This window comes from Salmo salar, chromosome ssa06 (genome assembly GCF_905237065.1).
Source record: "Salmo salar chromosome ssa06, Ssal_v3.1, whole genome shotgun sequence".
Lineage (NCBI taxonomy): Eukaryota > Metazoa > Chordata > Actinopteri > Salmoniformes > Salmonidae > Salmo > Salmo salar.
In genome coordinates, this window is record NC_059447.1 from 61,183,311 (window position 1) to 61,205,540 (window position 22,230).

The following is a 22,230-nucleotide window of genomic DNA, read 5'->3' on the forward strand; positions in this document are numbered from 1 at the left end:
CAACGTGGGCAAGGAACAGATGGAGATTCTCCAATACTGACCACGGAAATTTAATTTAGCTGCCTGGCTTGCTAGCCTACTAAGTGAAAAACATGTTTGTTTTTTACAGATGTTAACATTTTACAAGTACTTATGTTTACCTCACTTTTATCACTGACTACCAATTAGGTTGCACCATGGCTAATCAACTTACCTGGTGCAGTTCAGATGAGATTAGAAAAACTTTCAGAACGTGGCCTCGTAAAAATATGTTCTGGTCAACCTCCTAAATTCTAAAATTGAAATTCCCAGAACAAAAGTAAAAATCTGTCTGGGAGAAAAGGCACCTCAGTCGATCACACTAGCTCCGCCCCGTAAAAAGGAAAAAACAGGTGCCTCAAATTTCATTGGCTTAGTCATTTTACAAGTATCCTAGAATGCATTGTGATTGGTTCCACTACCAGTCTGTAATTGTAGTCGTTTTTCTATTGGCGGCCTACAATTTGTACGTGTATTAAGAGTTTGGCGTGGAAGTGGCTCCCACTACAGAAAATGTATTGTAATTGCAATGTTTTTACATTTACTGATTGTAAGAAACATTATGAACACCTGCTCTTTCCATTACAGTCATAGCTTTTACCTGGATTCACATGGTCAGTCTATGATCCCTTATTGATGTCACCTGTTAAATCCACTTCAATCAATGTAGATGAAGGGGGGGACGGGTTAAAGAAGGATTTTTAACCCTTGCGACATGGTTTGTGTATGTGTGCCATTCAGAGGGTGAATGGGCAAAACAAAAGATTGAAGTCCTTTTGAACGGGGTATGGTAATACCCAGTATGAGTGTCAAGAATTGCAACGCTGCTGGGTTTCTCGCACTCAACAGTTTCCTGTGTGTATAAAGAAGGGTCCGCCACCCAAAGAACATCCAGCCAACTTGACACAACTACGGGAAGCATTGGAGTCAACATCGACCACCATCCCTGTAGAACGCTTGACACCTTGTAGAGTCCATGCCCTGACAAATTGAGGCTGTTCTGAGGGCAAAAAGGCAGTGCAACTCAATATAAGGAAGGTGTTCCTAATGTTTGGTACACTCAGTGTAATATTGTAATGATCCCATGATATTTGGTTGACATGTTGCCTTTCAATTCCTTTTAGGAATGAATGTGAAGCAGAGACAACACTGTATCATTTTGACCTGGACAGACTAAACATGAAAAAAAAATGGACTGAATTTGTTTCAAAGAACAGTGTCATGTGTTCAACAACAGTAGCATCAGATGACATATCAACAGCTTTACTTGGCAAAACAAAAGACTGGACCACCTTGTTGTAGGGTAGTGCTGCAGGGTAGTGTAGCAGCACGCACAACAACCATTAGCAATTTCACTTGCCATCAAATATCCATTACATAGCAGATATTCTGTTGTGGGCACTGGGGATCAATATACCATTTTATGTTTAGGAGGTTGAGTGTGCTTTATTAATGCATTGATTGCCTTTTAAATGTTTGTAGCGTAATGGACCGATGGCCTTGTCTTTGTTTCTGACCTTGATGTAGACATGTGAGCAAATTGTATTGGTCACATGCGCTGAATACAACCGGTGAAATGCTTGTTTAAGAGCCTTTCCCAATGACCCAGAGTAGAAAAAGAAAATGGTAACACAAGGAATAAAATAAAATACAAGAATGGACCTATATAGAGGGAGTACCCGTCCCAGATCAATGTGCAGAGAGAGGTATGAGGTAGATACTGTACAGTATCTACATGAAGGCAGGGTAAAGAGACTAGGCATCAGGATAGATAATATTAAGAGTAAAATAAAGAACAGAGTAGCAGCAGTATATGACGAGAGTAAGTGTGTGTGATTGTGATTATGTGAATGTGGGTGTCAATGTAGTGCGTGTGAGCTTGTATATGGTGTGTATATATAGTCTAGTGATTATACTAGACTACTTATATTTACTGCACAGGGAACATTAAAAGGAAAACCACTCCGCCAAAAAATGCATTAGCCCACGGTTGATACAGTCCCAAAATGTTTTGCATGTCAGCAGTCAAGTTTTGAAGATATTGTACTTTCGAGAAGCAAAGTGTCACCAGCCACATCATCATGATGATGCAAAATGATCATGAAAAAAAAATACCAAAAGATAGTTTGAGTGGATTTTTCCTCTAACTTACTTACTGGTACATTGAGTTAAGAATGCCACTGTGTTGTAACATGAGGTTGACCGATTATGATTTTTCAACACCGATACTGATTATTGGAGGACCAAAAAATGGCGATTAATTGGACAATTTTTATATTTGTAATAATGACAATTACAATAATACTGAATGAACACTTATTTTAATTTAATATAATACATAAAATCAATTTAGTCTCATAAATAATGAAACATGTTCAATTTGGTTTAAATAATGCAAAAAGTGTTGGAGAAGAAAGTAGAAGTGCAATATGTGCCATGTAAAAAAGCTCAGAACATGAGAACATATAAAAGCTGGGGATTCCTTTTAACATGAGTCTTCAATATTCCCAGTCAAGAAGTTTCAGGTTGTAGTTATTATAGGACTATTTCTCTCTACCATTTGTATTTCATATACCTTTGACTATTGGATGTTCTTATAGGCACTTTAGTATTGCCAGCCTAATCTCGGGAGTTGATAGGCTTGAAGTCATTAACAGCGCTGTGCTTCAAGCATTGCTAAGAGCTGCTGGCAAACGCAGTAAAGTGCTGTTTGAATGCATGCTTACGAGCCTGCTGCTGCCTACCACCGCTCAGTCAGACTGCTCTATCAAATATCAAATCATATACTTAATTATAATAAAACAAGCCTTTGGTCATTAATATGGTCAAATCCGGAAACTATCATTTCGAAAACAAAACGTTTATTCTTTCAGTGAAATACAGAACTGTTCAGTATTTTATCGAACGGGTGGCAACCCTAAGTCTAGATATTGCCATTACATTGCACAACCTTAAATGTTATGTCATAATTATGTAAAATTCTGGCAAATTAATTACGGTCTTTGTTAGGAAGAAATGGTCTTCACACAGTTCGGAACGAGCCAGGCGGCCCAAACTGCGGCATATACCCTGACTCTGCTTGCACTGAACGCAAGAGAAGTGACACAATTTCCCTAGTTAATATTGCCTTCTAACATTAATTTCTTTTAACTACATATGCAGGTTAAAAAAAATACACTTGTGTATTGATTTTAAGAAAGGCATTGATGTTTATGGTTAGGTACATTTGTGCAACGATTGTGCTTTTTTTGCGAATGCGCTTTTGTTAAATCATTACCCGTTTGGCGAAGTTGAAGTAGGCTGTGATTCGATGATAAATTAACAGGCACCGCATTGATTATATGCAATGCAGAACAAGATAGTTAACCTAGTAATATCATCAACCATGTGTAGTTAACTAGTGATTGTGAAGATTGATTGTTTTTTATAAGGTAAGTTTAATGCTAGCTAGCAACTTACCTTGGCTCCTTGCATCCACAAGGTCCTTTTGATGCTGCACTCACGTAACAGGTGGTCAGCCTGCCACGCAGTCTCCTCGTGGATTTCAATGTAATCGGCATCCAAAAAGGTAGATTTACCGATTTGTTATGAAAAGTTGAAAATCGGCCCTAATTAATCGGCCATGCAGATTAATCAGTCGACCTCTAGTTGTAACTCATAATAGGATGTGTTACAGAGGTCTAAAGGGTCACTCACAACACTCCTGTGATAGGGTTGTGTCAAAAAGCCAACATCTGAAACATCAAACCATGATGAAACCAACATCTTATTTTCAGCCAACCAAATAACACATAAAATAGACTGAAGAATCACATTTTAAAGAGCAAATTCTTTTGGTCAAAAGGTTTTTGAAAGGTCAATTTCAAATAGGATTAAAACACAAATGCAAACAAAAATAGCCAAATATGCAGTTCTTGATACATTGCCTGTTCACCCACGACTACGTGGCCAAACACGACTCCAACACCATCATTAAGTTTGCTGACGACACAACAGTGATAGGCCTGATCACCGACAACGATGAGACGGCCTATGGGAGGAGGTCAGAGAACTGGCTGTGTGGTGCCAGGACAACAACCTCTCCCTCAATGTGAGCAAGACAAAGGAGCTGATCGTGGACTACAGGAAGCGGCGGGCCGAACAGGCCCCCATTAACATCAACGGGGCTGTAGTGGAGCGGGTCGAGAGTTTCAAGTTCCTTGGTGTCCACATCACCAACGAACTATCATGGTCCAAACATACCATGACAGTTGTGAAGAGGGCATGACAAAACCTCTTCCCCCCCCTCTGGAGACTGAAAAGATTTGGCATGGGCCCCCAGATCGTCAAAAGGTTCTACATCTGCACCATCGAGAGCATCCTTACCGGTTGCATCACCGCCTGGTATGGCAACTGCTCGGCGTCTGACCGTAAGGCGCTACAGAGGGTAGTGCGAACGGCCCAGTACATCACTAGAGCCAAGCTTCCTGCCATCCAGGACCTATATAATAAGCGGTGTCAGAGGAAAGCCCATAAAATTGTCAGAGACTCCAGTCACCCAAGTTATAGACTGTTTTCTCTGCTACCGCACAGCAAGCGGTACCGGAGCGCCAAGTCTAGGACCAACAGGCCCCTCAACAGCTTCTAACCCCAAGCCATTAGACTGCTGAACAATTCATAAAAATCACCACCGCACAATTTACATTGACCCCCCCCCCCCCTTCTACACTGCTGCTACTAGCTGTTTGTTTGTTACCTATGCATAGTCACTTCGCCCCCACCTACATGTACAGATTACCTCAACTAGCCTGTACCCCTGCATACTGACTCGGTAACGGTGCCCGGTATCGAGTCAGTGTATTACTTTTTATTTTAGCCTACTTGGTAAATATTTTCTTCTTGAAGTGCACTGTTGGTTAAGGGCTTGTAAGTAAGCATTTCACGGTAAAGTCTACACTTGTTGTATTTGGCGCATGTGGCAAATAAAGTTTGAATTGATTGAACTATCCATATTCCATCTTTCTTCACACAAAGTAAAAGTAACATCCAACTCACCAGCAGAAGATGAACATGATCCCAGATGACAGCCAGGTCCACCGGTACATCCCAAGAAAGACAGGTGCAAAACAAAGACAAAGGGAGAATTATGCCCATCTTGTATTAATGTAATAGTTGTACATGCTGTCAGAGGTATGCAACGTAAGACCACACCCATGTAGAATTTAAAACCAGAAGTAAAAGAGAAATTATGTACCTCAATAATGTTGTTCCTGTTTTAAACCACCGATTTATCAATTACAGATTACCGACAGATAAATCCTAGTTCCAGTTGATTAGCATGATATGTGCAGTGATACTACCAGGGAATCAAACTGTCCTTTCTTAACCACCCACGGTTGTTGTTTCTTGTCAAATCCCGGAACATGGTGGCTATGCAGATTTACCCAAAGGGATTAGTTAGAAGAATTCACAATTCACCATCTGGCCCGTACTGTAGCTATTAAATTCATTAAAAAACAACTGCATTAAAAGATATCCTGGCTGCTCACTTTTTGTTGGCAAAGAGGTTGTTCTAGGTTAACATCACCTGTGGTAGAAGAGCTAGGTCCAGGTTTGCCTTCAATGAAGCAAATTCCAATGGGATGAAAATAGAGTATCCGCTAGTTCTCCTTACTGCCGACCAATGAGGATGGCTAGTGTTAAAGTCAACAGTGGATTAAGAGGGAGAAAGAAGAAGTACTTGGAGCAGTGACTGTCACACTCTGTGTGCAAGTAAATCCTCTCGATGCTACCTTGGGTCTGAGCCTTGAACACAGGCAGCCTGGTTCAAAATCCTCTACTTTTTAAAGCAGCAGCTCCACTGTCATTGTTTGACTGATTGAGACAACAGCAACTGCTCTCTTCATAACCTTTTCATGCAATACCCTCCATGACGCAGGATGACTGCCATGTACAGGTGCATGACAGTGGAACTGATGGAATGACTAAAAATCCATGAATTTTAATCCTCCACATTATAATCTGTTTCATGACGGCATGCACATGCCTTTAATGACGGACATTCAGTACATACCGCAATCAATTTACACATCTTTGAGATTACATTGTACATTAAGAATACTTCAGTGTAAAAATAAGTCTTGATTTTTATAAAACACATACATGGCTACAATTTACATGTAAAACATCTTAATTGTGGTTCTATGAATGGTTGCTGTTGTGTAACACTGCACCCCATGTCACATATCCTGGAGGAAGGAACTTTAAGCAAATATAGGCATTTCAGATTCTTACTCACCTCAGAGACTGTACTACAAATGACATGGGCACAAGGGGTAAGATGGGGAGAGACATTCCATGCGTTCACCTGTCTGTTTCTGTTTAGTTCAAGAAAAAGTCGCCAAACTGGTCCTGCTATTACACCTGTTCCCTTTCTGTGATGGCAGATATCTCCCCCACAACCTGAAACCAAATCCAGTGGTTTACAGTTACAACACAAACAAAGGCGTGAAAGGTAGAGACAGAAGCACGTATGTGAACCTTTTTCTTTCAAGGCACTGTTTGCCCTGCAAACAATACAGGTGTTACCTGAGGAGAGGATGGTGAACAAGGAAGGAGTGCGGTTGTACTTCTTCTCATGGATTGTATGGAGATTTAACAGAAATTAAATGAATGTTTTTAATGTAATTTCAATACTGCATAAGCTTCAGCAGGTGAATTGGACTCAATGTTATGATGACAAACTACTGGCTTGTTGTGAGATCTGTCCTTCAGGATCACCTCAATATATGTGACTTCAGTGTCATTTTACAAGAGGCAACACATGGCTGAAATTACAAAGCTGATAACTGTCACTAACACAAATACAATAAGGTGTGTATTGATTTGATCAGTCTTTTCCCCTCAGTTATTATATACATGAAGAGAAGAGATAAACAGTACTCAGATAGTTATAAGAGCTCTGATCTATTTTGTGTATGTTGTTCACCACGCCACCTACACAGCATGTGTGCGTTACAAACCATGTCCTGGGGGTCCTCTGTGGCCTAGTCTGAGGCAATAGCGCATTAACTGATACTATATCACCACCTGTTGCTGGCTATTTGTTTTAAGAAAGTAGCAGTTCCCAGGCACAAAAGTGACGGACAACTCTCAGCATTTAGTGAGAGAAATGAGTGCTCTGAATTTAGCTGTTGAAGGTAATGTATTATTTCGTAAACACGTTACCTGTACAATATTGTAATATGGCCTCACCCTATTATCACTAGCTAACGTTACTGTATCAGTTAGCAGAAAGTGAAACATTGTTTCAGTAACAGTGTCAAATACAAAGTGTGTTACTAATCAACATCACTACATCTGTATTATGATATTTTTTATATTCTGAAGAGTAAACAGCTGATTTTGTCGTTTACAGACAAACAAATACAAAAGGTAACATTACCATGATGTTCCAAAACTGTAGCGTTGAGCACGAGAATGTCATATGACAACGGTAACTTTAGTTGTCGTTTGCGTATGTAATTTGATCCTTTTGAGTATCCGTAGACCTGTGTTTACATGTGTAGCGAACCATGTTAGCTAGCTACGCTAGCCGTAAGCAACACTTTACTATTTTCGAATGAGTGAGTGACACGTTTGTCCAGGCACATGTTCCTTTAAGTCAGCCTGTCTGCTGTCGTAGCCATGCTATCGCGGTTATAGCTAGTTAGCGAGCTAACTTGAATTTGACTTATTTCAACAGGTGGCAGGCGCTAGCTAAAGTTAGCTAGCACGTAAGACTGAATCCCATGGCCTGATCACATGTGAGTAAGCTGTCTTGCGCACAAATGCTATAAATATGTAGCTAGCTAACTGGTGAATCTCGTTTAGGTTTTCATGCTAGGACTTCAGTTCTTTAAATCATTTAGAGGGATTTGTCTGCTTCGAAGAGTGCTTGTAGCTGAAAACACCAATGTGCGAACTGCACGAGGTGCCTCGCTGAATTTGATCAAAGCTCGTCAAAACAGTTGCTACGTTTCTGTGTTACCTCAAGGTCAGGTAAACTTAATTGAAATGCAGCCGGTCACTTGGACTGATTATGCTGTCGAGCTTGAGACAAACAGCACTGAACATGGCAACGACCACCTGCTGTCACCTGCACATGATGCATCAACCGATCCAGTTGCTGCTGAGGAGAGTCACTTGCATTGCAATGTGAAGGAGCTCATTGCCCCTGGTGAGAAATATTTAGCCAACACTCTGTGGTGCTTGTTTTCACTACATATATCATCACTGAAATCGAAAACTCACAAATAATGATTCGAGAATTGTAAGAAAGTACTCTTCTTGACAGTGCACCCCACAGTAATTTATTGGATGACATGCTACGCAAACAGATTGTTTTCATCCAAGTACAGTATGTTGTTGTTATTATGTACCGTCTTAGTGGTGGCCAGTGTCATGGCCTAGTGCATCACAAGATGTCTGACCTTCTAGCATACTGTTTACATGCTTGTTGTTGTCAAAAGGCAATTCCATGCTAACAGAATTACAGAGACTCAGATTTTTCTATAAAATGTATACCAAACAAAAACCATTGATTTTGAAGTTTAACAAACCATTTGAACTCTATGCACAATGACCACAGAACTATATGCACAATCACTATTACACAGTAAATAAAACATGTTTTACTGGAAACTTTTTTTGTAACAGAATTATGGTAAAATCTCCCTCAGTTTTATTCTGGAACCAGAACTTTGTATCTGCAGTGTTATCCCTGTAAATGTGTTTCTGTCAAGTTTTCTGTGGAACTTGTTAAAAATTGTCCTTGTGCATAGAGTTATATATTTTATAACTTTGAAATCAATAGTTTTTGTTTGGTTTACATTTTTTTAAGTAAAAGTTCTGCGTCTCAGTGTAATTCTGTTACCGTGTAATTCTGTTACCGTGGAATTGCCCCGAAGCAGAACAGTGGATGGGGTGGAGTCACACACACACACACACAATCTGTCTAGTCTGACCATAAATTGTACAATGATCAGTTTTTGCAGTTGCTCAACTACTTCCAAGGAATAGCTTATATTCACTAGCTATAAACATTAATTACATTCATCCAGATACTTGGAGAGCCTTTTTCTTGAAAAGTATGTCTGAGGTATTTGAAGGATCCATCTTAGCCTTTCCCATGCTGTCATCATCTCCCCCTTGTTCCTCAGAACATGAAATAGTGAAGAGGATCAAGAAGAGACCCAAAAAGCCACGTGGAAGGAAACAGAAGTCTAAGTCATCTGAATGTTCTGACAATCTTATGTCAGAACTTCCATTTGCAAGTACAGCAATATGGAAGGACCTTGGCTGTAAGTAAACTGTTTATGTCATATTATTTGTTTTGCAGTTGAATCCAGGCTAACTTAAATCAACATATTAGTCTGGATATAACACAGTTAGCTGTAACATACCTTCATTGAGAGGATGTGCTCAGTAGTTCCCATAGTGTGACCAGTTGATGGTATCTTTCCATTTTAACTGGCTGGGCGAGTAGGAGAGCAGAAATTTGACTAGCGGCACCGACTCTGTAAGTCTATAATGACTGGTTATTTGTAGTTGCCAATTGATGCAAGGATCTTCCTTGTACCGCAGCTGCCCTTGCATTCAAATTTTCTCCAGCTGCCTACTGGCGATGAATAATGCATTGTTGACTTGACTGGCAGTTGGTTTTACAGGAGGGCAGTGAAATCCAACTACAGAATAACGGAATCACACATTTGTCTCTTGTACAACACTAATATCATTGTGTTACATTTCCCCCAGTTACCAAGCCAGAGGCCAAATTGAAAAATAAACGAAAGAGAGGTGCAAGTGGTCGGGTAGAAAGTGAAGAGGATGCAGATACAAAGAAAAAGAAGGAAACACAACGCCCAAACTACTTTGTTTCAATACCCATCACAAATCCCAAGGTACAATTTAGTGATATATTTTTGTTGAAAATGCATTTTTATTTTATTTTGGGGTATTTCTCCTATATAGTGTCTCCATATAAACTCACTATATTTAGAATACATACTGCATGTGATCGCAAATCAACTGCTACATAGAAAACAGTTTAACATCTGTGTTGATCAAAGATAGAAGGCAATAGGGTTTGGCTGGGATAGGCCGTCATTGTAAATAAGATTTTGTTCTTAACTGACTTGCCTAGTTAAGTAAAGGTTAAATAAAAATATGAATACTATTGCCTTATCTTTGATAAACACAATGTTATACTGTTTTTTAAAATGTTGTCGTCCCGTCTCGAGACTTAGGCAACTTGGTGCGTTTGTTAAAAAGCGTTTATCCTCGTATAACCTCTGTCGACTATTACATATCTTAGATGCTTCATCAGAAACAACAGCTCCTTGGGCTGTATTATCTCTCGGTGCAGAAAAAGCTTTTGATACTCTAGTATGGTCATATCTCTGGTCTGTCTTGGAACATATGGGAATTGGCTCCAATTTCATTAATATGATTGAAATACTATATGCCAATCCCCCAGCCATAGTTATAACAGGCAATATCTGCTCTGCTCCATTCAGAATCACTCAAAGCAGCAGACAAGGCGATCCAATTTCGCCTTTGCTATTCTTATATCCATGGATTTCTGGCCAGGTAATTCATCAATCGAAGGAAATAACACCAATTTCCCTAAAATCTACAGATCTCGTTATATGCTGACAATATTTTACTATATCTAGACGTTGTTTCTCAGTTGCTCCAAAATGCATTGAAGATCATAGATACATTCAGCTTCATCTCAAGCTATAAAATGTATCTAACCGAATCCGCTCTATTGCCTCTCAAGCCCCCGATGGAGGACTCCATCTCTACTTATGGAATCCTAATTGTTTCTCACTTTAAATATTTGGGAGTGGATATATTTCCTTCCTTGGATAAAACCATTGCCAGAAACTTCAGTATATGGAATGATATCCCAGTTACTCTAACCGGCAGAATATCTCTGTCAAAATGAATATATTGCCACGGCTGAATTTCTGTAGTTCAATGCGTCCCATGGCTCCCGCTTCTGGCTATTGGATTTAAATTCATAGTGCAGTTTCAAAAGTTTACGGTGCATTCGGAGTATTCAGACCCCTTGACTTTTTCCAAATTCTGTTACGTTAGAGCCTTATTCTAAAATGGACTAAATACATTTTTTCCCTCATCAATCTACACACCATATCACATAATGACAAAGCAAAAACAGGTTTTTAGAAATGTTTGCAAATTTATTACAAATAAACAGAAATACCTTATTTACATAAGTATTCAGACCTTTTTACTATGAGACTCGAAATTGAGCTTGAGTTTCCACTGATCATCCTTGAAATATTTTATACAACTTGATTGGTAAATTCAATTGATTGGACATGATTTGGAAAGGCACACACCTGTCTATATAAGGTCCCACAGTTGACAGTGTATGTCAGTGCAAAAACCAAGCCCTGACGTCGAAGGAATTGTCCGTAGAGCTCCGAGACAGGATTTTCTCGAGGCACAGATCTGGGGACGGCTACCAAAAATGTCTCCAGCATTGAAGGTCCCCAAGAACACAGTGGCCTCCATCATTCTTAAAAGGTAGAAGTTTGAAACCACCAAGACTCTTCCTGGAGCTGGCCGCACGGCCAAACTGCGCAATCGGGGGAGAAGGGCCTTGGTCAGGGAGGTGACCAAGAACCCGATGGTCACTCTGACAGAGCTCAAGAGTTCCTCTGTGGAGATGGGAGAACCTTCCAGAATGACAACCATGTCTGCAGTACTCCACCAATCAGGTCTTTATGGTAGAGTGGCCAGATGGAAGCCACTCTTCAGTAAAAGGCACATGACAGCCCGCTTGGAGTTTGCCAAAAGGCACCTAAAGACTCTCGGACCATGAGAAACAAGATTCTCTGGTCTGATGAAACCAAGATTGAACACTTTGGCCTGAATGCCAAGCGTCATGTTTGGAGGAAACCTGGCACCATCCCTACGGTGAAGCATGGTGGTGGCAGCATCATGCTGTGGGGATGTTTTTCAGTGGTAGGGACTGGGCGACTAGTCAGGATCGAGGGAAAGATGAACGGAGCAAAGAACCAGAGATCCTTGATGAAAACCTGCTCCAGAGAGCTCAGGACCTCAGACTAAAATGCATTTCGAAGAGCATGAATTTAAATATTCAATGCTTTGCATCTATTATGTTACTTAACGATGATAGCCTCTTGAATCTCTCCATCAATCAGACAAGATTACTGCTGGCAGACAGCACTGCTGCGCAGACAAATGTTGGCTCTAAGATGGCAACCACCCCACTTATTAACCATTTAGAAGTTATAACATTAGAATTATCGACAGTGAGAATGAATGGTGCTAGGCAAGGAACAATTAAGCCCTGGAAGTAAAGAACAATCTCAGCTAAAGCCCCACACATACAAACCAATTATATATATTTATTTAGACTTTGGTACTTTCTTTGCTTTCAAGCCCATGGGGAAGGGGTGGTACAGCCAGAAGAGGACTGGCCACCCCTCATAGCCTGGTTCCTCTCGCGGTTTCTCCCTAGATTCCTGCCTTTCTAAGGAGTTTTTCCTAGCCACTGTGCTTCTACACCTGCATTGCTTGCTGTTTGGGGTTTTAGGCTGGGTTTCTGTACAGCACTTTGTGACATCGGCTGATGTAAGAATGGCTTTATAAATACATTTGATTGATTGGTATGTGGGGGGGGGGGGTCTCTGGTTGTTTTATATAAATGCTGGATGGCAGGAGGGTGAATGGCATGTTCTACTTGTGCAGATCAGTGAAGGTGTGGGGGTGGTGCAGGCCCTGGTGATGCAGAGAGACTCCAGACTCACACGGGCTCTGGTGCCTGTGGGCAGTCTTCACATCACGCTGCTGGTGACCCACTTGGCCAGTCAAGAGGAAGTCAACTTGTGAGTGTCTGCAGCTGATCTCAACTATTTCAACCAGATAGCCACCATGTTTGATCAGGATTGTAGTAGAATAATTCTGTCTGTTTCCATGTATTACACATTTTATTAACAAAACTGATAAAACGACACCTTTTGGAACAACGCGAAATGTTAGGAGACACATACACACACACATATGTATGGTGGTATTTATAAATGTTGTATTGTAAATGTGTAATGTGTTTCACCATTTTTGCCTTCATTTGTTTGGACCCCAGGAAGAGCCAATGAGGATCCTTAATAAATAAACATGTTGTAGCGACAATATCGATTCATCTATAATTTGTCAACAGGTTAAAGTAATAATAAAAATCTGAAAACATACAGTAAAACACAATGCTGGTAACAATGTCCTCTTTTTTTTTTTTTACATCTATAACCACTGAATATATAGGCCTAGTATCTCCCTCTGATAAACAAATGGTTACAGATCTGACTGTGTACACATCCCAGGCAATTTATCTTTGCATCACTAAATACTGCAGAGATGAATGATGTATTAGCCTGAACGGCTAGTGTGTGAGCATGGTGTGGTGGGAAGAGCAAGAGGATGGAGAGAGGCTGTAGAGGGGATTAATGCCATGGGATTGATCTGGCTGTTGTGCTGTGCTGACTGCAGGGCGGCGTGTGCAGTGGCCCAAATGAAGGCAGCGCTGCGGGACCTGCTGCGGGGGCGGGAGCTCATCCTGCCCTTCCACGGCATCGGACACTTCAGGAATGAGGTGGCGTTTGTAGAGCTGGCTCAGGGAGAACACCTCGCCACGCTGGCCCAGATCACAGGTGGGTGCTACTGCTAGTCGACTACTGCTGCCCCACCCACTCTGCCTTTTTTCCCTCCTCCTCCCCCTGCTTCTCTCCCGTGTGCGTGATCTTTGACGTCATTCACCATGCCTTGCTAGCTATATGTTAGTCGTATATAGATGTGAGCTGGGATGCCAATTCAGGATAAATCTGTTATGTATGAGGATTTCCAAGGGTCAGCCCTCGGCACAGTTTTGTTTACCCAATTTTCATAAAATAATATTTAATGTTTAGCTTTTTCTCTCTCTTTAGCAAAATCGGATATATTGGTATTATTATTTTTTTCTTTCTAGGTATTACTTACTGTTTCCAATGAAACTGTGTTTTTTTTTTTAGATGGAGCAAGCTTTCCTAAATACAGACACTAACGGATTATGTTATCAGCAGCTGTCCTGCCCATTCCTGTACTTCCACTAACCGCTATACACCCGCCCTCTCCTCTTCTCTCCTCCTATTGATTATCTCTTTATCTTACACCATCCTGGGCTAAAGTTGCTCTCTCCCTCACGGTCCTGCATTGCAAATGGATCTGCTGCTGTTTTTCCCATCAACCTCTCTCTCTGTCTCTGTGGTCATTCGCTCCAGGGGTTGTGAGGAAAACATTTGAGGAGAAAGGCCTCTCGTCCGGCGACGGCAAAGCGTTCAAGCCCCACCTTACCTTCATGAAACTGTCCAAAGCTCCTAAGCTACGCAGTCAGGTGAGCCTCATCACTCTGGCTGGAATGGCATGCATAGAGAACAACACAGACTCAGACAGACTGAAACAACACCGCTGTGTTTAGGTCTAGGGCAGCTTCACTCTCCTTTCAGACTGGTAACCTTCTCTGCCTTTGAGGGATACCTTATGTAGGTGCGTAGGTAAGACTATGAAATTTGTGGAGGGTGGTGACGCTGAGTCATTCACCGCTAGGTGTACATTTGTATTCTGGCTCGTATAATCTTGATCGACTTAAATCAATTTAAATGAATGTTAATAGCTTTCTGGAGTCTTAATGTCATTGATTATAATAATGTGTATTATGAAATAACAGTCTCTGCATGATCATTCTTGACTTGGGAATGAAAATCAGTAGTTGTGGAGCGTATGAATTATCATACCCTATTATAATACAGTGATACAAAATGAGGAAAAGTTATTCCTGTGATACTGTTGAGCTTGTAAATGGCGTACAATATCTTTAGTCTACGTCACTGTCACGTGGAAGGAAGCAGGCCCGTTAAAAAATTGTTAACAATGATGTTCATTTTGAGAGAATGTAAATTTGTAACAGCGGTCCACTCTTTGACATGTTTTACCATCGTGGCTAAGTGACTGATGGTTATGTTTGCCATCGTGGCTAAGTGACTGATGGTTATGTTTGCCATCGTGGCTAAGTGACTGATGGTTATGTGTTCCATCGTGGCTAAGTGACCGATGGTTATGGCAGTAGATAGATATTAGTAGATGGTCTGGCAGGAGGGATGAGGATTTGACCTGGGGGTTCGAGGGGAAAATGGGAGCTGCCGACTTAATCTGTTTGTTGGTGGTGGATGACACATTTCTTGCGTGTTCCTCCTGTGCGTGCACGTGTTCCTGTGTGGGGTCAGGGTGGATGGGTGTGTTCAATAACATCCATATCTGGTCATACATGACAGCAAGCACATCCCCATGTCTCTGTGTGTCTGTCTGTGTTGTCTCCCAGGGTGTGAAGAAGCTGGACCCTGAGCTGTACTCTGACTACGCTCAGCATCATTTTGGAGATGAGAGGGTGATCAGGCTGGACCTCTGCTCAATGTTGAAGAAAAAGACCCCAGATGGATACTACCACCAAGAGGCCTCCGTTACATTTGGTGAGTAGACACCGTGAGGCTTAAAAAAAAATCTTATGACTGAAATTCTCATCTGCTCTCAGCATTATTGACCTTGTTACACATATAGTGTGGTGGAGTTGAAGAAAGGGAGCCAAGACCTTCAAAATAAAGATAAGAAATATATTTATGTTGGTGCCTCCATCTTGTTGTTGACTCACTTGGCAAACGTCTCTCAACTGCCATTTCATTGAAAAAGTAATAACAGTACAAATATAAATTCAGAATATACACTGAACAAAAATATAAACTCCACATGCAACAATTTCAAAGGTTTTACAGAGTTACAGTTCATATAAGGAATTCCAACAATTTAAATAAATTCCATAGACCCTTATCTATGGATTTCACATGACTGGAAATACAGATACCCATCTGTTGGTCACAGATACCTTAAAAAAAAGGTAGGGGCGTGGATCAGAAAACCAATCAGTATCTGGTGTGACCACTATTTGCCTCGTGCAGCGCAACACATTTCCTTCACATAGAGATGATCAGGCTGTTGATTGTGGAATGTTGTCCCACTCCTCTTCAATGTCTGTGCGAAGTCGCTGGATATTGGCGGGAACTGGAACACGCCGTCATACACGTTGATCCAGAGCATCCCAAACATGCTCAATGGGTGACATGTCTGGTGAGTATGCAGGCCATGGAAGAACTGGGACATTTTCAGCTTCCAGGAATTGTGTACAGATCCTTGTGACATGGGGCCGGGCATATTCCTGCAGTCAGCATGGCAATTGCACGCTCCCTCAACTTGAGACATCTGTGGCATTCTGTTGTGTGACAAAACTGCACATTTTAGAGTAGCCTTTTTATTGTCCCCAGCACAAAGTGCACCTGTGTAATGATAATGCTGTTTAATCAGCTTCTTGATATGCCACACCTGTCAGATGGATGGATTATCTTGGCAAAGGAAAAATGCTTACTTACTGGGATGTAAGCACATTTGTGCAAAATATTTGAGCGAAAAGCTTTTTGTGCATATGGAACATTTCTGGGATCTTTTATTTCAGCTCATGAAACATGGGACCAACACTTTACATGTTGTGTTTATATTTTTGTTCAGTATGTATCAAAATACAATATAATTATAGAGTCATCAACATGACAATATAATTAGTCAAATGTGTTCTCTAGTTACATTTGATTTGCTAGGAAAGCTAGTGTTGCTATGGCTAAATTATCTAGCAGACTTTCACAAGTTCATAAAAACATAAACACTTCATAACAATATAACAAACACTACGGAAACATTACTATTTTGAATAGTGGCTTTGCCACTCGCTTACCTTCAAAATAAAGGAAATTAATGTATTTTCTGTTGGTGCCTCTGTCTTGCCACAGTGCGAGCCCACCATAGAAGAAGCAACCACAACATTAAAACAAGAGTGGCCATACTGGTACTGCACAATAATTGCTCAATACATGCCAAAATGGATAATTAGTCATATAAATTTCACCCTCCCCTACTTAAAAATGTAAAATGTCTCCAGATATTCAACACTAAAACCTAGGTCTGTATCTCCTGGAATATAATTAAACACTTGAAAGGGAATGGACCCACATACTTGGCACATTATCCAAAAGACTTGTGCATATTTCCATTTAGCTGCCCACTCAAGAAAAAGCTTAAAATTGTAACCAGTGCCTGCAACCTGGTTCAGGTTATCAGTCAACCTACCAGGGTAGTTACAAACAGCACAGGAATGAAATCATCATCAACATCATCAACAATGTGTTTGAAAGCAGTATCCAGATCCATCGGATGTAGTGATCACAATATAGTAGCCATATCTAGGAAAACCAAAGTTCCAAAGGCTGGGACTAATATAGTGTATAAGAGGTCATACTATGTTGTTGATGTAAAGAATATCTGTTATTGTGTAATGAGGATCAAACAGACGCTCCAATTGACAAATTTATGAAATTACTGCTGACATTACACATCCCAGTATATCTAACCAAATTATAAAAGACAAGCATTGTAATTTTGAATTCTGTAAAGTGAGTGGGGAAGAGGTGAAAAAATGATTGTTGTCTATCAGCAATGACAAGCCTCCGGGGTCTGACAACTTGGATGGAAAATTACTGAGGATAATAGTGGACGATATTGCCACTCCTATTTGACATATTTTCAATTTAAGCCTACTAGAAAGTGTGTAGCCCCAAGCTCTTGAAGGGAAGCAAAAGTAATTCCTCTACCTAAGAATAGTAAAGCTCCTTTTACTGGCTCAAATTAGCCTACCAATCAGCCTGTAAGCCAACCTTAGTAACCTTGTGGAAAAAATGGTGTTTGTCCAGATACAATGCTATTTTACAGTAAACAAATTGACAAACTTTTCAGCATGCTTATAGGGAAGGACATTTAACAAGCACAGCACTTTTTTTCAAGATTGTGAGAAATGTTTTGTTAGACTTCAGTGTGGCTTTTGACATCGATCATAGTCTGCTGCTGGAAAAACATATGTGTTATGGCTTTACACCCCCTGCTATATTGTGGATAAAGAGTTACTTGTCTAACAGAACACAGAGGGTGTTCTTTAATGGAAGCCTCCAACAAAAGCCAGGTAGAATCTAGAATTCCCCAGGGCAGCTGTCTATGCCCCTTACTTAAAAAAAAAGTATTTACTGATGACATGACATGCCATGCCACTTTAAGTAAAGCCAGTGTGGCTATGTATGTGGATGACTCAACACTATACATGTCCGCTACTGAAATGACTGTAACACCTAACAAAGAGCTGCAGTTAGCTTCAGAGTGGGTTGCAAGGAATAAGTTAGTCCTAAATCTTTCTAAAACTAAAAGCATTGTATTTGGTTCAAATCATTCACTAAATCTTGCAATAAATAATGTGGAAATTGAGCAAGTTGAGGTGACTAAACTGCTTGGAGTAACCCTGGATTGTAAACTGTCATGGTCAAAACATATTGATACAACAGTAGCTAATATTGTGAGAAGTCTGTCTATAATAAAGCACTGCTCTACCTTCTTAACAGCACTATCAACAAGGCAGGTCCTACAGGCCCTAGTTTTGTCATACCTGGACTACTATTCAGTTGTGTGGTCAGGTGCCAGAAAAAGGGACTTAGGAAAATTGCAATTGGCTCAGAACAGGGCAGCACGTCTGGCCCTTTGATGTACAAAATAGCTAATATTAATAATATGAATGCCAATCTCTCCTGGCTCAAAGTGTAGGACAGATTGACTTCATCACTACTTGTATTTATGAGAGGTATTAACATGTTGAATTCACCGAGCTGTCTGTTTGAACTACTGGCGCACAGCTCGGACAACCATGCATACCCCACAAAACATGCCATGAGGTCTCTTCACATTCCTCAAGTCCAGAACAGACTATGGGAGGTGCACAGTACTACATAGAGCCATGACTACCTGGAACTCTATTCCACATCAAGTAACTGATGCAAGCAGTAAAATTAATGTTTTTTAAACAGACACATGCATACACACATGATAACATGGATTTTGTACTACTGTAGTGGTGGAGTAGGGGCCTGAGGGCACACCGTGTGTTGTGAGATTTGTGAATGTGATGTTTTAAAAAAAAATGATATACTGCCTTAATTTTGCTGGACCCCAGGAAGAGCTCATGGGGATCCATAATAAATACAAATACAAATTCAGAAGTTTAAGGTAACCATACCTCATCTTCCTTACTAAACCGAGATTTTTTCGGACAACAAAATCACATTCCGTTTACATAGGCTACACACGTCAGACTCTCATGTTCTTCTTCAGTGGAGCTTAAGAGTATACTGGCAGTTCTTGTCAGAGTTCAAAGTTCATATCAAACACATACAATAACCATATTACCAGGGTCTCCAGAGTGTTGGGAGTGCTTTAGAGAATGAACGCTGGGGCATAATCTGAACGTCCACCATATTAATGTCTGTCAATCACTGACGGTTCACCTAAAGCACTGTATGTCAGCATTCTGGGCTGATGTCAGTCTCTTTGTGCGATGAAGGTGGTAAGTCTTCAGGGCTACTAAGGCTTGGCACCTGCTCACACACTGTCCTTACCCTCTGGCCCCACACTCCTCACCAGATTCCTTCACACAGACCTCTCCATGTGTCGGGGAGAATGTGGTGCATTGCAGGGGGAATGTGATGTGCAGGGGACATGTGGCGTGTAGGGGGCAACTGGGGCAGGGGAACCAGCGACTTTCAGCTTCTGGATCCATAGCGGTGTTCTCCACTCCAAAGTTGGATCTGTGGCGACTGGGCAGGGCATATCTCAGTTCATAGTCATCGGAGTCACTGTCAGAGTTCTGCTCTGCCTGTTTGTTTTGGGTCTTGTCTTTGTGTTTGTACCTGGGCATGTGGTCACCTCAGTCTTATCCAAAGGAAGGCGGTCACAGGGCAGGAGTTTTCCGTGGAGCACTCTTTTTCCTCCTTGTCCATTATCTCGTTTCACCTCCTACACCGGACTCTCAGGGTGTTTCCTTTTGAAGGACTATATGGACTTTATCCTCCCAGTACAACCTTAGTTTGCCTGGCCCTCCACTTTCAGACAGATTTTTCACAAGGACTGTCTCCGGGTTGTAGCTCCTGACCATGGACCTTCTTGTCGTAATGACTTTTCTCTCAGACCCTTTCGTGGCTTCCTTTTCAGCGATGTTGTATGCCTCTTTCATGCTCTCCTGCTAGTTTGTGACGTAGTCCTGATAGATTCCTTTTCCGCCATTGACTTCGAGGTCGAATTGCAGCCTTGGGGACCTTCCAAACAGAAGATAGAAAGGATAGTACCCTGTTACGTCTGAGCGTGTGCAATTGTAGGCATGCACGACCTTGTGAAGTGAGGTTTTCCAGTCCGTATTTGTCTCTTCAGTCAGGGTTCTCAACATTCTGAGCAGTGTCTTGTTGAACCTCAGGACCTGACCGTTCCCTTCAGGGTGATAAGGGGTGGTGTGGGATCCACATACTCCACTCAGTTCATTTAACCTTGTGAGCAGCTGGTTCTCAAATTATTTTCTGCAACCCAGCTGCGTTCAGCTTTGCTGTGGTGAGGACATAAGTGGGTTGTTGTCTGTGTGGACTATGAAGGAAGGGGCATGGTAGAAGTAGTCCCTGAAAGAGCTAAGAACTTATCTGGTGGTGTCCGTGAGCCGTACAACATCCATCCTTTCCCCTTGTTGCTGATAGAGGACAGCTCCCAGGCCATCTTGTGAAGCAGCTGTATGAAGGGTTGTGTCATGTCTGGATGACCTAGGATAGATTGCACCTCCGCACCACCTATCAGCTTGTTTAGGATTTCCTGATGGTCAGAGTTCCAGTTGATGGGAGTACGTGAAGGCTTTTGGATGTTGTTCTTTGTGCTCCTTTTCCTGAGGCTAGAATGGGTTTCTTTTCTGTGGAGTGTCTGGGGTGGCTAGTAGGGCATACAGTGGCTTGGCTACTTTGGAGAAGTCAGGAATGTATGGCCTGTAGTAGCAGAGGAAGTCCAGTATTTTTCTCAGTTCTCCCACTGTGTGACTTCCTCTCTTTTAGGGTTTTACTGGGGAGTTGTCTTTGGGGTCCATAGTGTATCCATCTCCACTCACCATCTTGGACCAGGTTGTCATCCAAGTAGGGCTGGCAGATGGTGTGTCTGAGGCCGGATAGACATTCTTCCATGCTTCTCTGGAACTCTGCAGGAGCTGAGCTGAGGCCAAAAGGTATCCTGACCCACTGAAGAAGGCCCCAAGGGGTGATGAAAGCTGTCAGTGGATGGCTTTCAGGATCTAGGAACCGTTGATGGTAGGCCTTCCCCTGGTCGAGGACGGAGAACCATGAGCTGCCACTCAGTGAGTCGAGCATGTCTTGGATTCTGGGGATTGAGTGTTAATCAGGAACAGATTTGTTGTTGAGCTCCCTGTAGTCACAGCAGACCCTCAGGCTTCCATCCTTCTTCCTCACACACACCACTGGGGAGCAGGTCCTGGAGATACGCTTTTACCTCAGCATGGAGTGGCTTGGAGATGTAAGTCTTCTGCACTGGTGTAGGGTTTTTCAGGGTGACGTGCATGTCCAGAGATGGGATACAACCGATGTCAACATCATATGCTAAGGCTTTATGCAACATCTCTCTCGCTCTTCCTCTTCCAGGTGGTCCACATTGACTGGAAGGTCCCAATTTGGTCTGTTGCTTTCCACTTTGTTGCTGTTTCTCGCTCTCTGCTGTTCTGGACTCACTGGGGCTCAGTTTGAACTGTACCTCCATCTAGCCAGTGAAGGGGATTTCAGTCTGATAGGCTGCTAGTCCCGTCAGTGTTCCGGGCCCCAACAGCTCTTCAATGGATCGGAGGGTGGTGTGGGGGAGGTGTTTCTTCCTCCAGGCTTCGTTGATGATGCTGGCTTGAGCTCCGGTGTACCACAGGGCCTCTACTGTGATGTCAACAAGCTTGCAGCTGACTAGACATTGCCTTCCAATCAGATTGATGAGCTGTGTTTTGTGCCGTGTCACCACATAGTTCACATTGACTCGGGATTGGAGCTGTTGTTGTGGCTTTTAGTGGTGAGTGGTATGTTTAGTCTACCTGGTTGCTGTTGTCGTTGCTGTTTTTGTGCTGGTGCTGTGTGTCTCTTGTGGTTGAGGAGTCTGGCTCTAGGTGGGACA

The 22,230-nt window shown here is 41.8% G+C and overlaps 2 protein-coding genes across 11 annotated transcripts in view; one reads left to right on the top strand and one right to left on the bottom strand.

The window, feature by feature from the left end:
• epb41l2 (erythrocyte membrane protein band 4.1 like 2) overlaps nucleotides 1–5,544 on the bottom strand; it is a 93,113-nt gene extending 87,569 nt beyond the window's left edge. The window contains exon 1 of one of the 2 annotated variants that reach the window (XM_014205074.2): nucleotides 5,053–5,544. The gene's annotated coding sequence lies outside the window, so the exon portion shown is untranslated. Of the gene's footprint in view, nucleotides 1–193; nucleotides 363–5,052 lie in introns of those variants that run through there. The other variant, XM_014205072.2, reaches the window with a different exon arrangement.
• A 1,504-nt stretch (nucleotides 5,545–7,048) lies between these two features.
• The window catches only part of LOC106607761 (A-kinase anchoring protein 7), a 51,768-nt gene continuing 36,586 nt past the window's right edge, over nucleotides 7,049–22,230 (top strand). For 4 of the 9 annotated variants that reach the window (XR_006770288.1, XR_006770287.1, XR_001329273.2 and 1 more), the window contains exons 1-7: nucleotides 7,487–8,215; nucleotides 9,198–9,338; nucleotides 9,793–9,938; nucleotides 12,784–12,920; nucleotides 13,579–13,739; nucleotides 14,346–14,458; nucleotides 15,443–15,590. Coding sequence is in view for 5 of the 9 variants with exons in the window: in XM_014205094.2 (XP_014060569.1) it covers nucleotides 7,876–8,215; nucleotides 9,198–9,338; nucleotides 9,793–9,938; nucleotides 12,784–12,920; nucleotides 13,579–13,739; nucleotides 14,346–14,458; nucleotides 15,443–15,590 (1,186 nt within the window). In the remaining 4 variants the exon portion in view is untranslated. Of the gene's footprint in view, nucleotides 7,197–7,486; nucleotides 8,216–9,197; nucleotides 9,339–9,792; nucleotides 9,939–12,783; nucleotides 12,921–13,578; nucleotides 13,740–14,345; nucleotides 14,459–15,442; nucleotides 15,591–22,230 lie in introns of those variants that run through there. The other 5 variants (XM_014205097.2, XM_014205096.2, XM_014205098.2 and 2 more) reach the window with 5 other exon arrangements.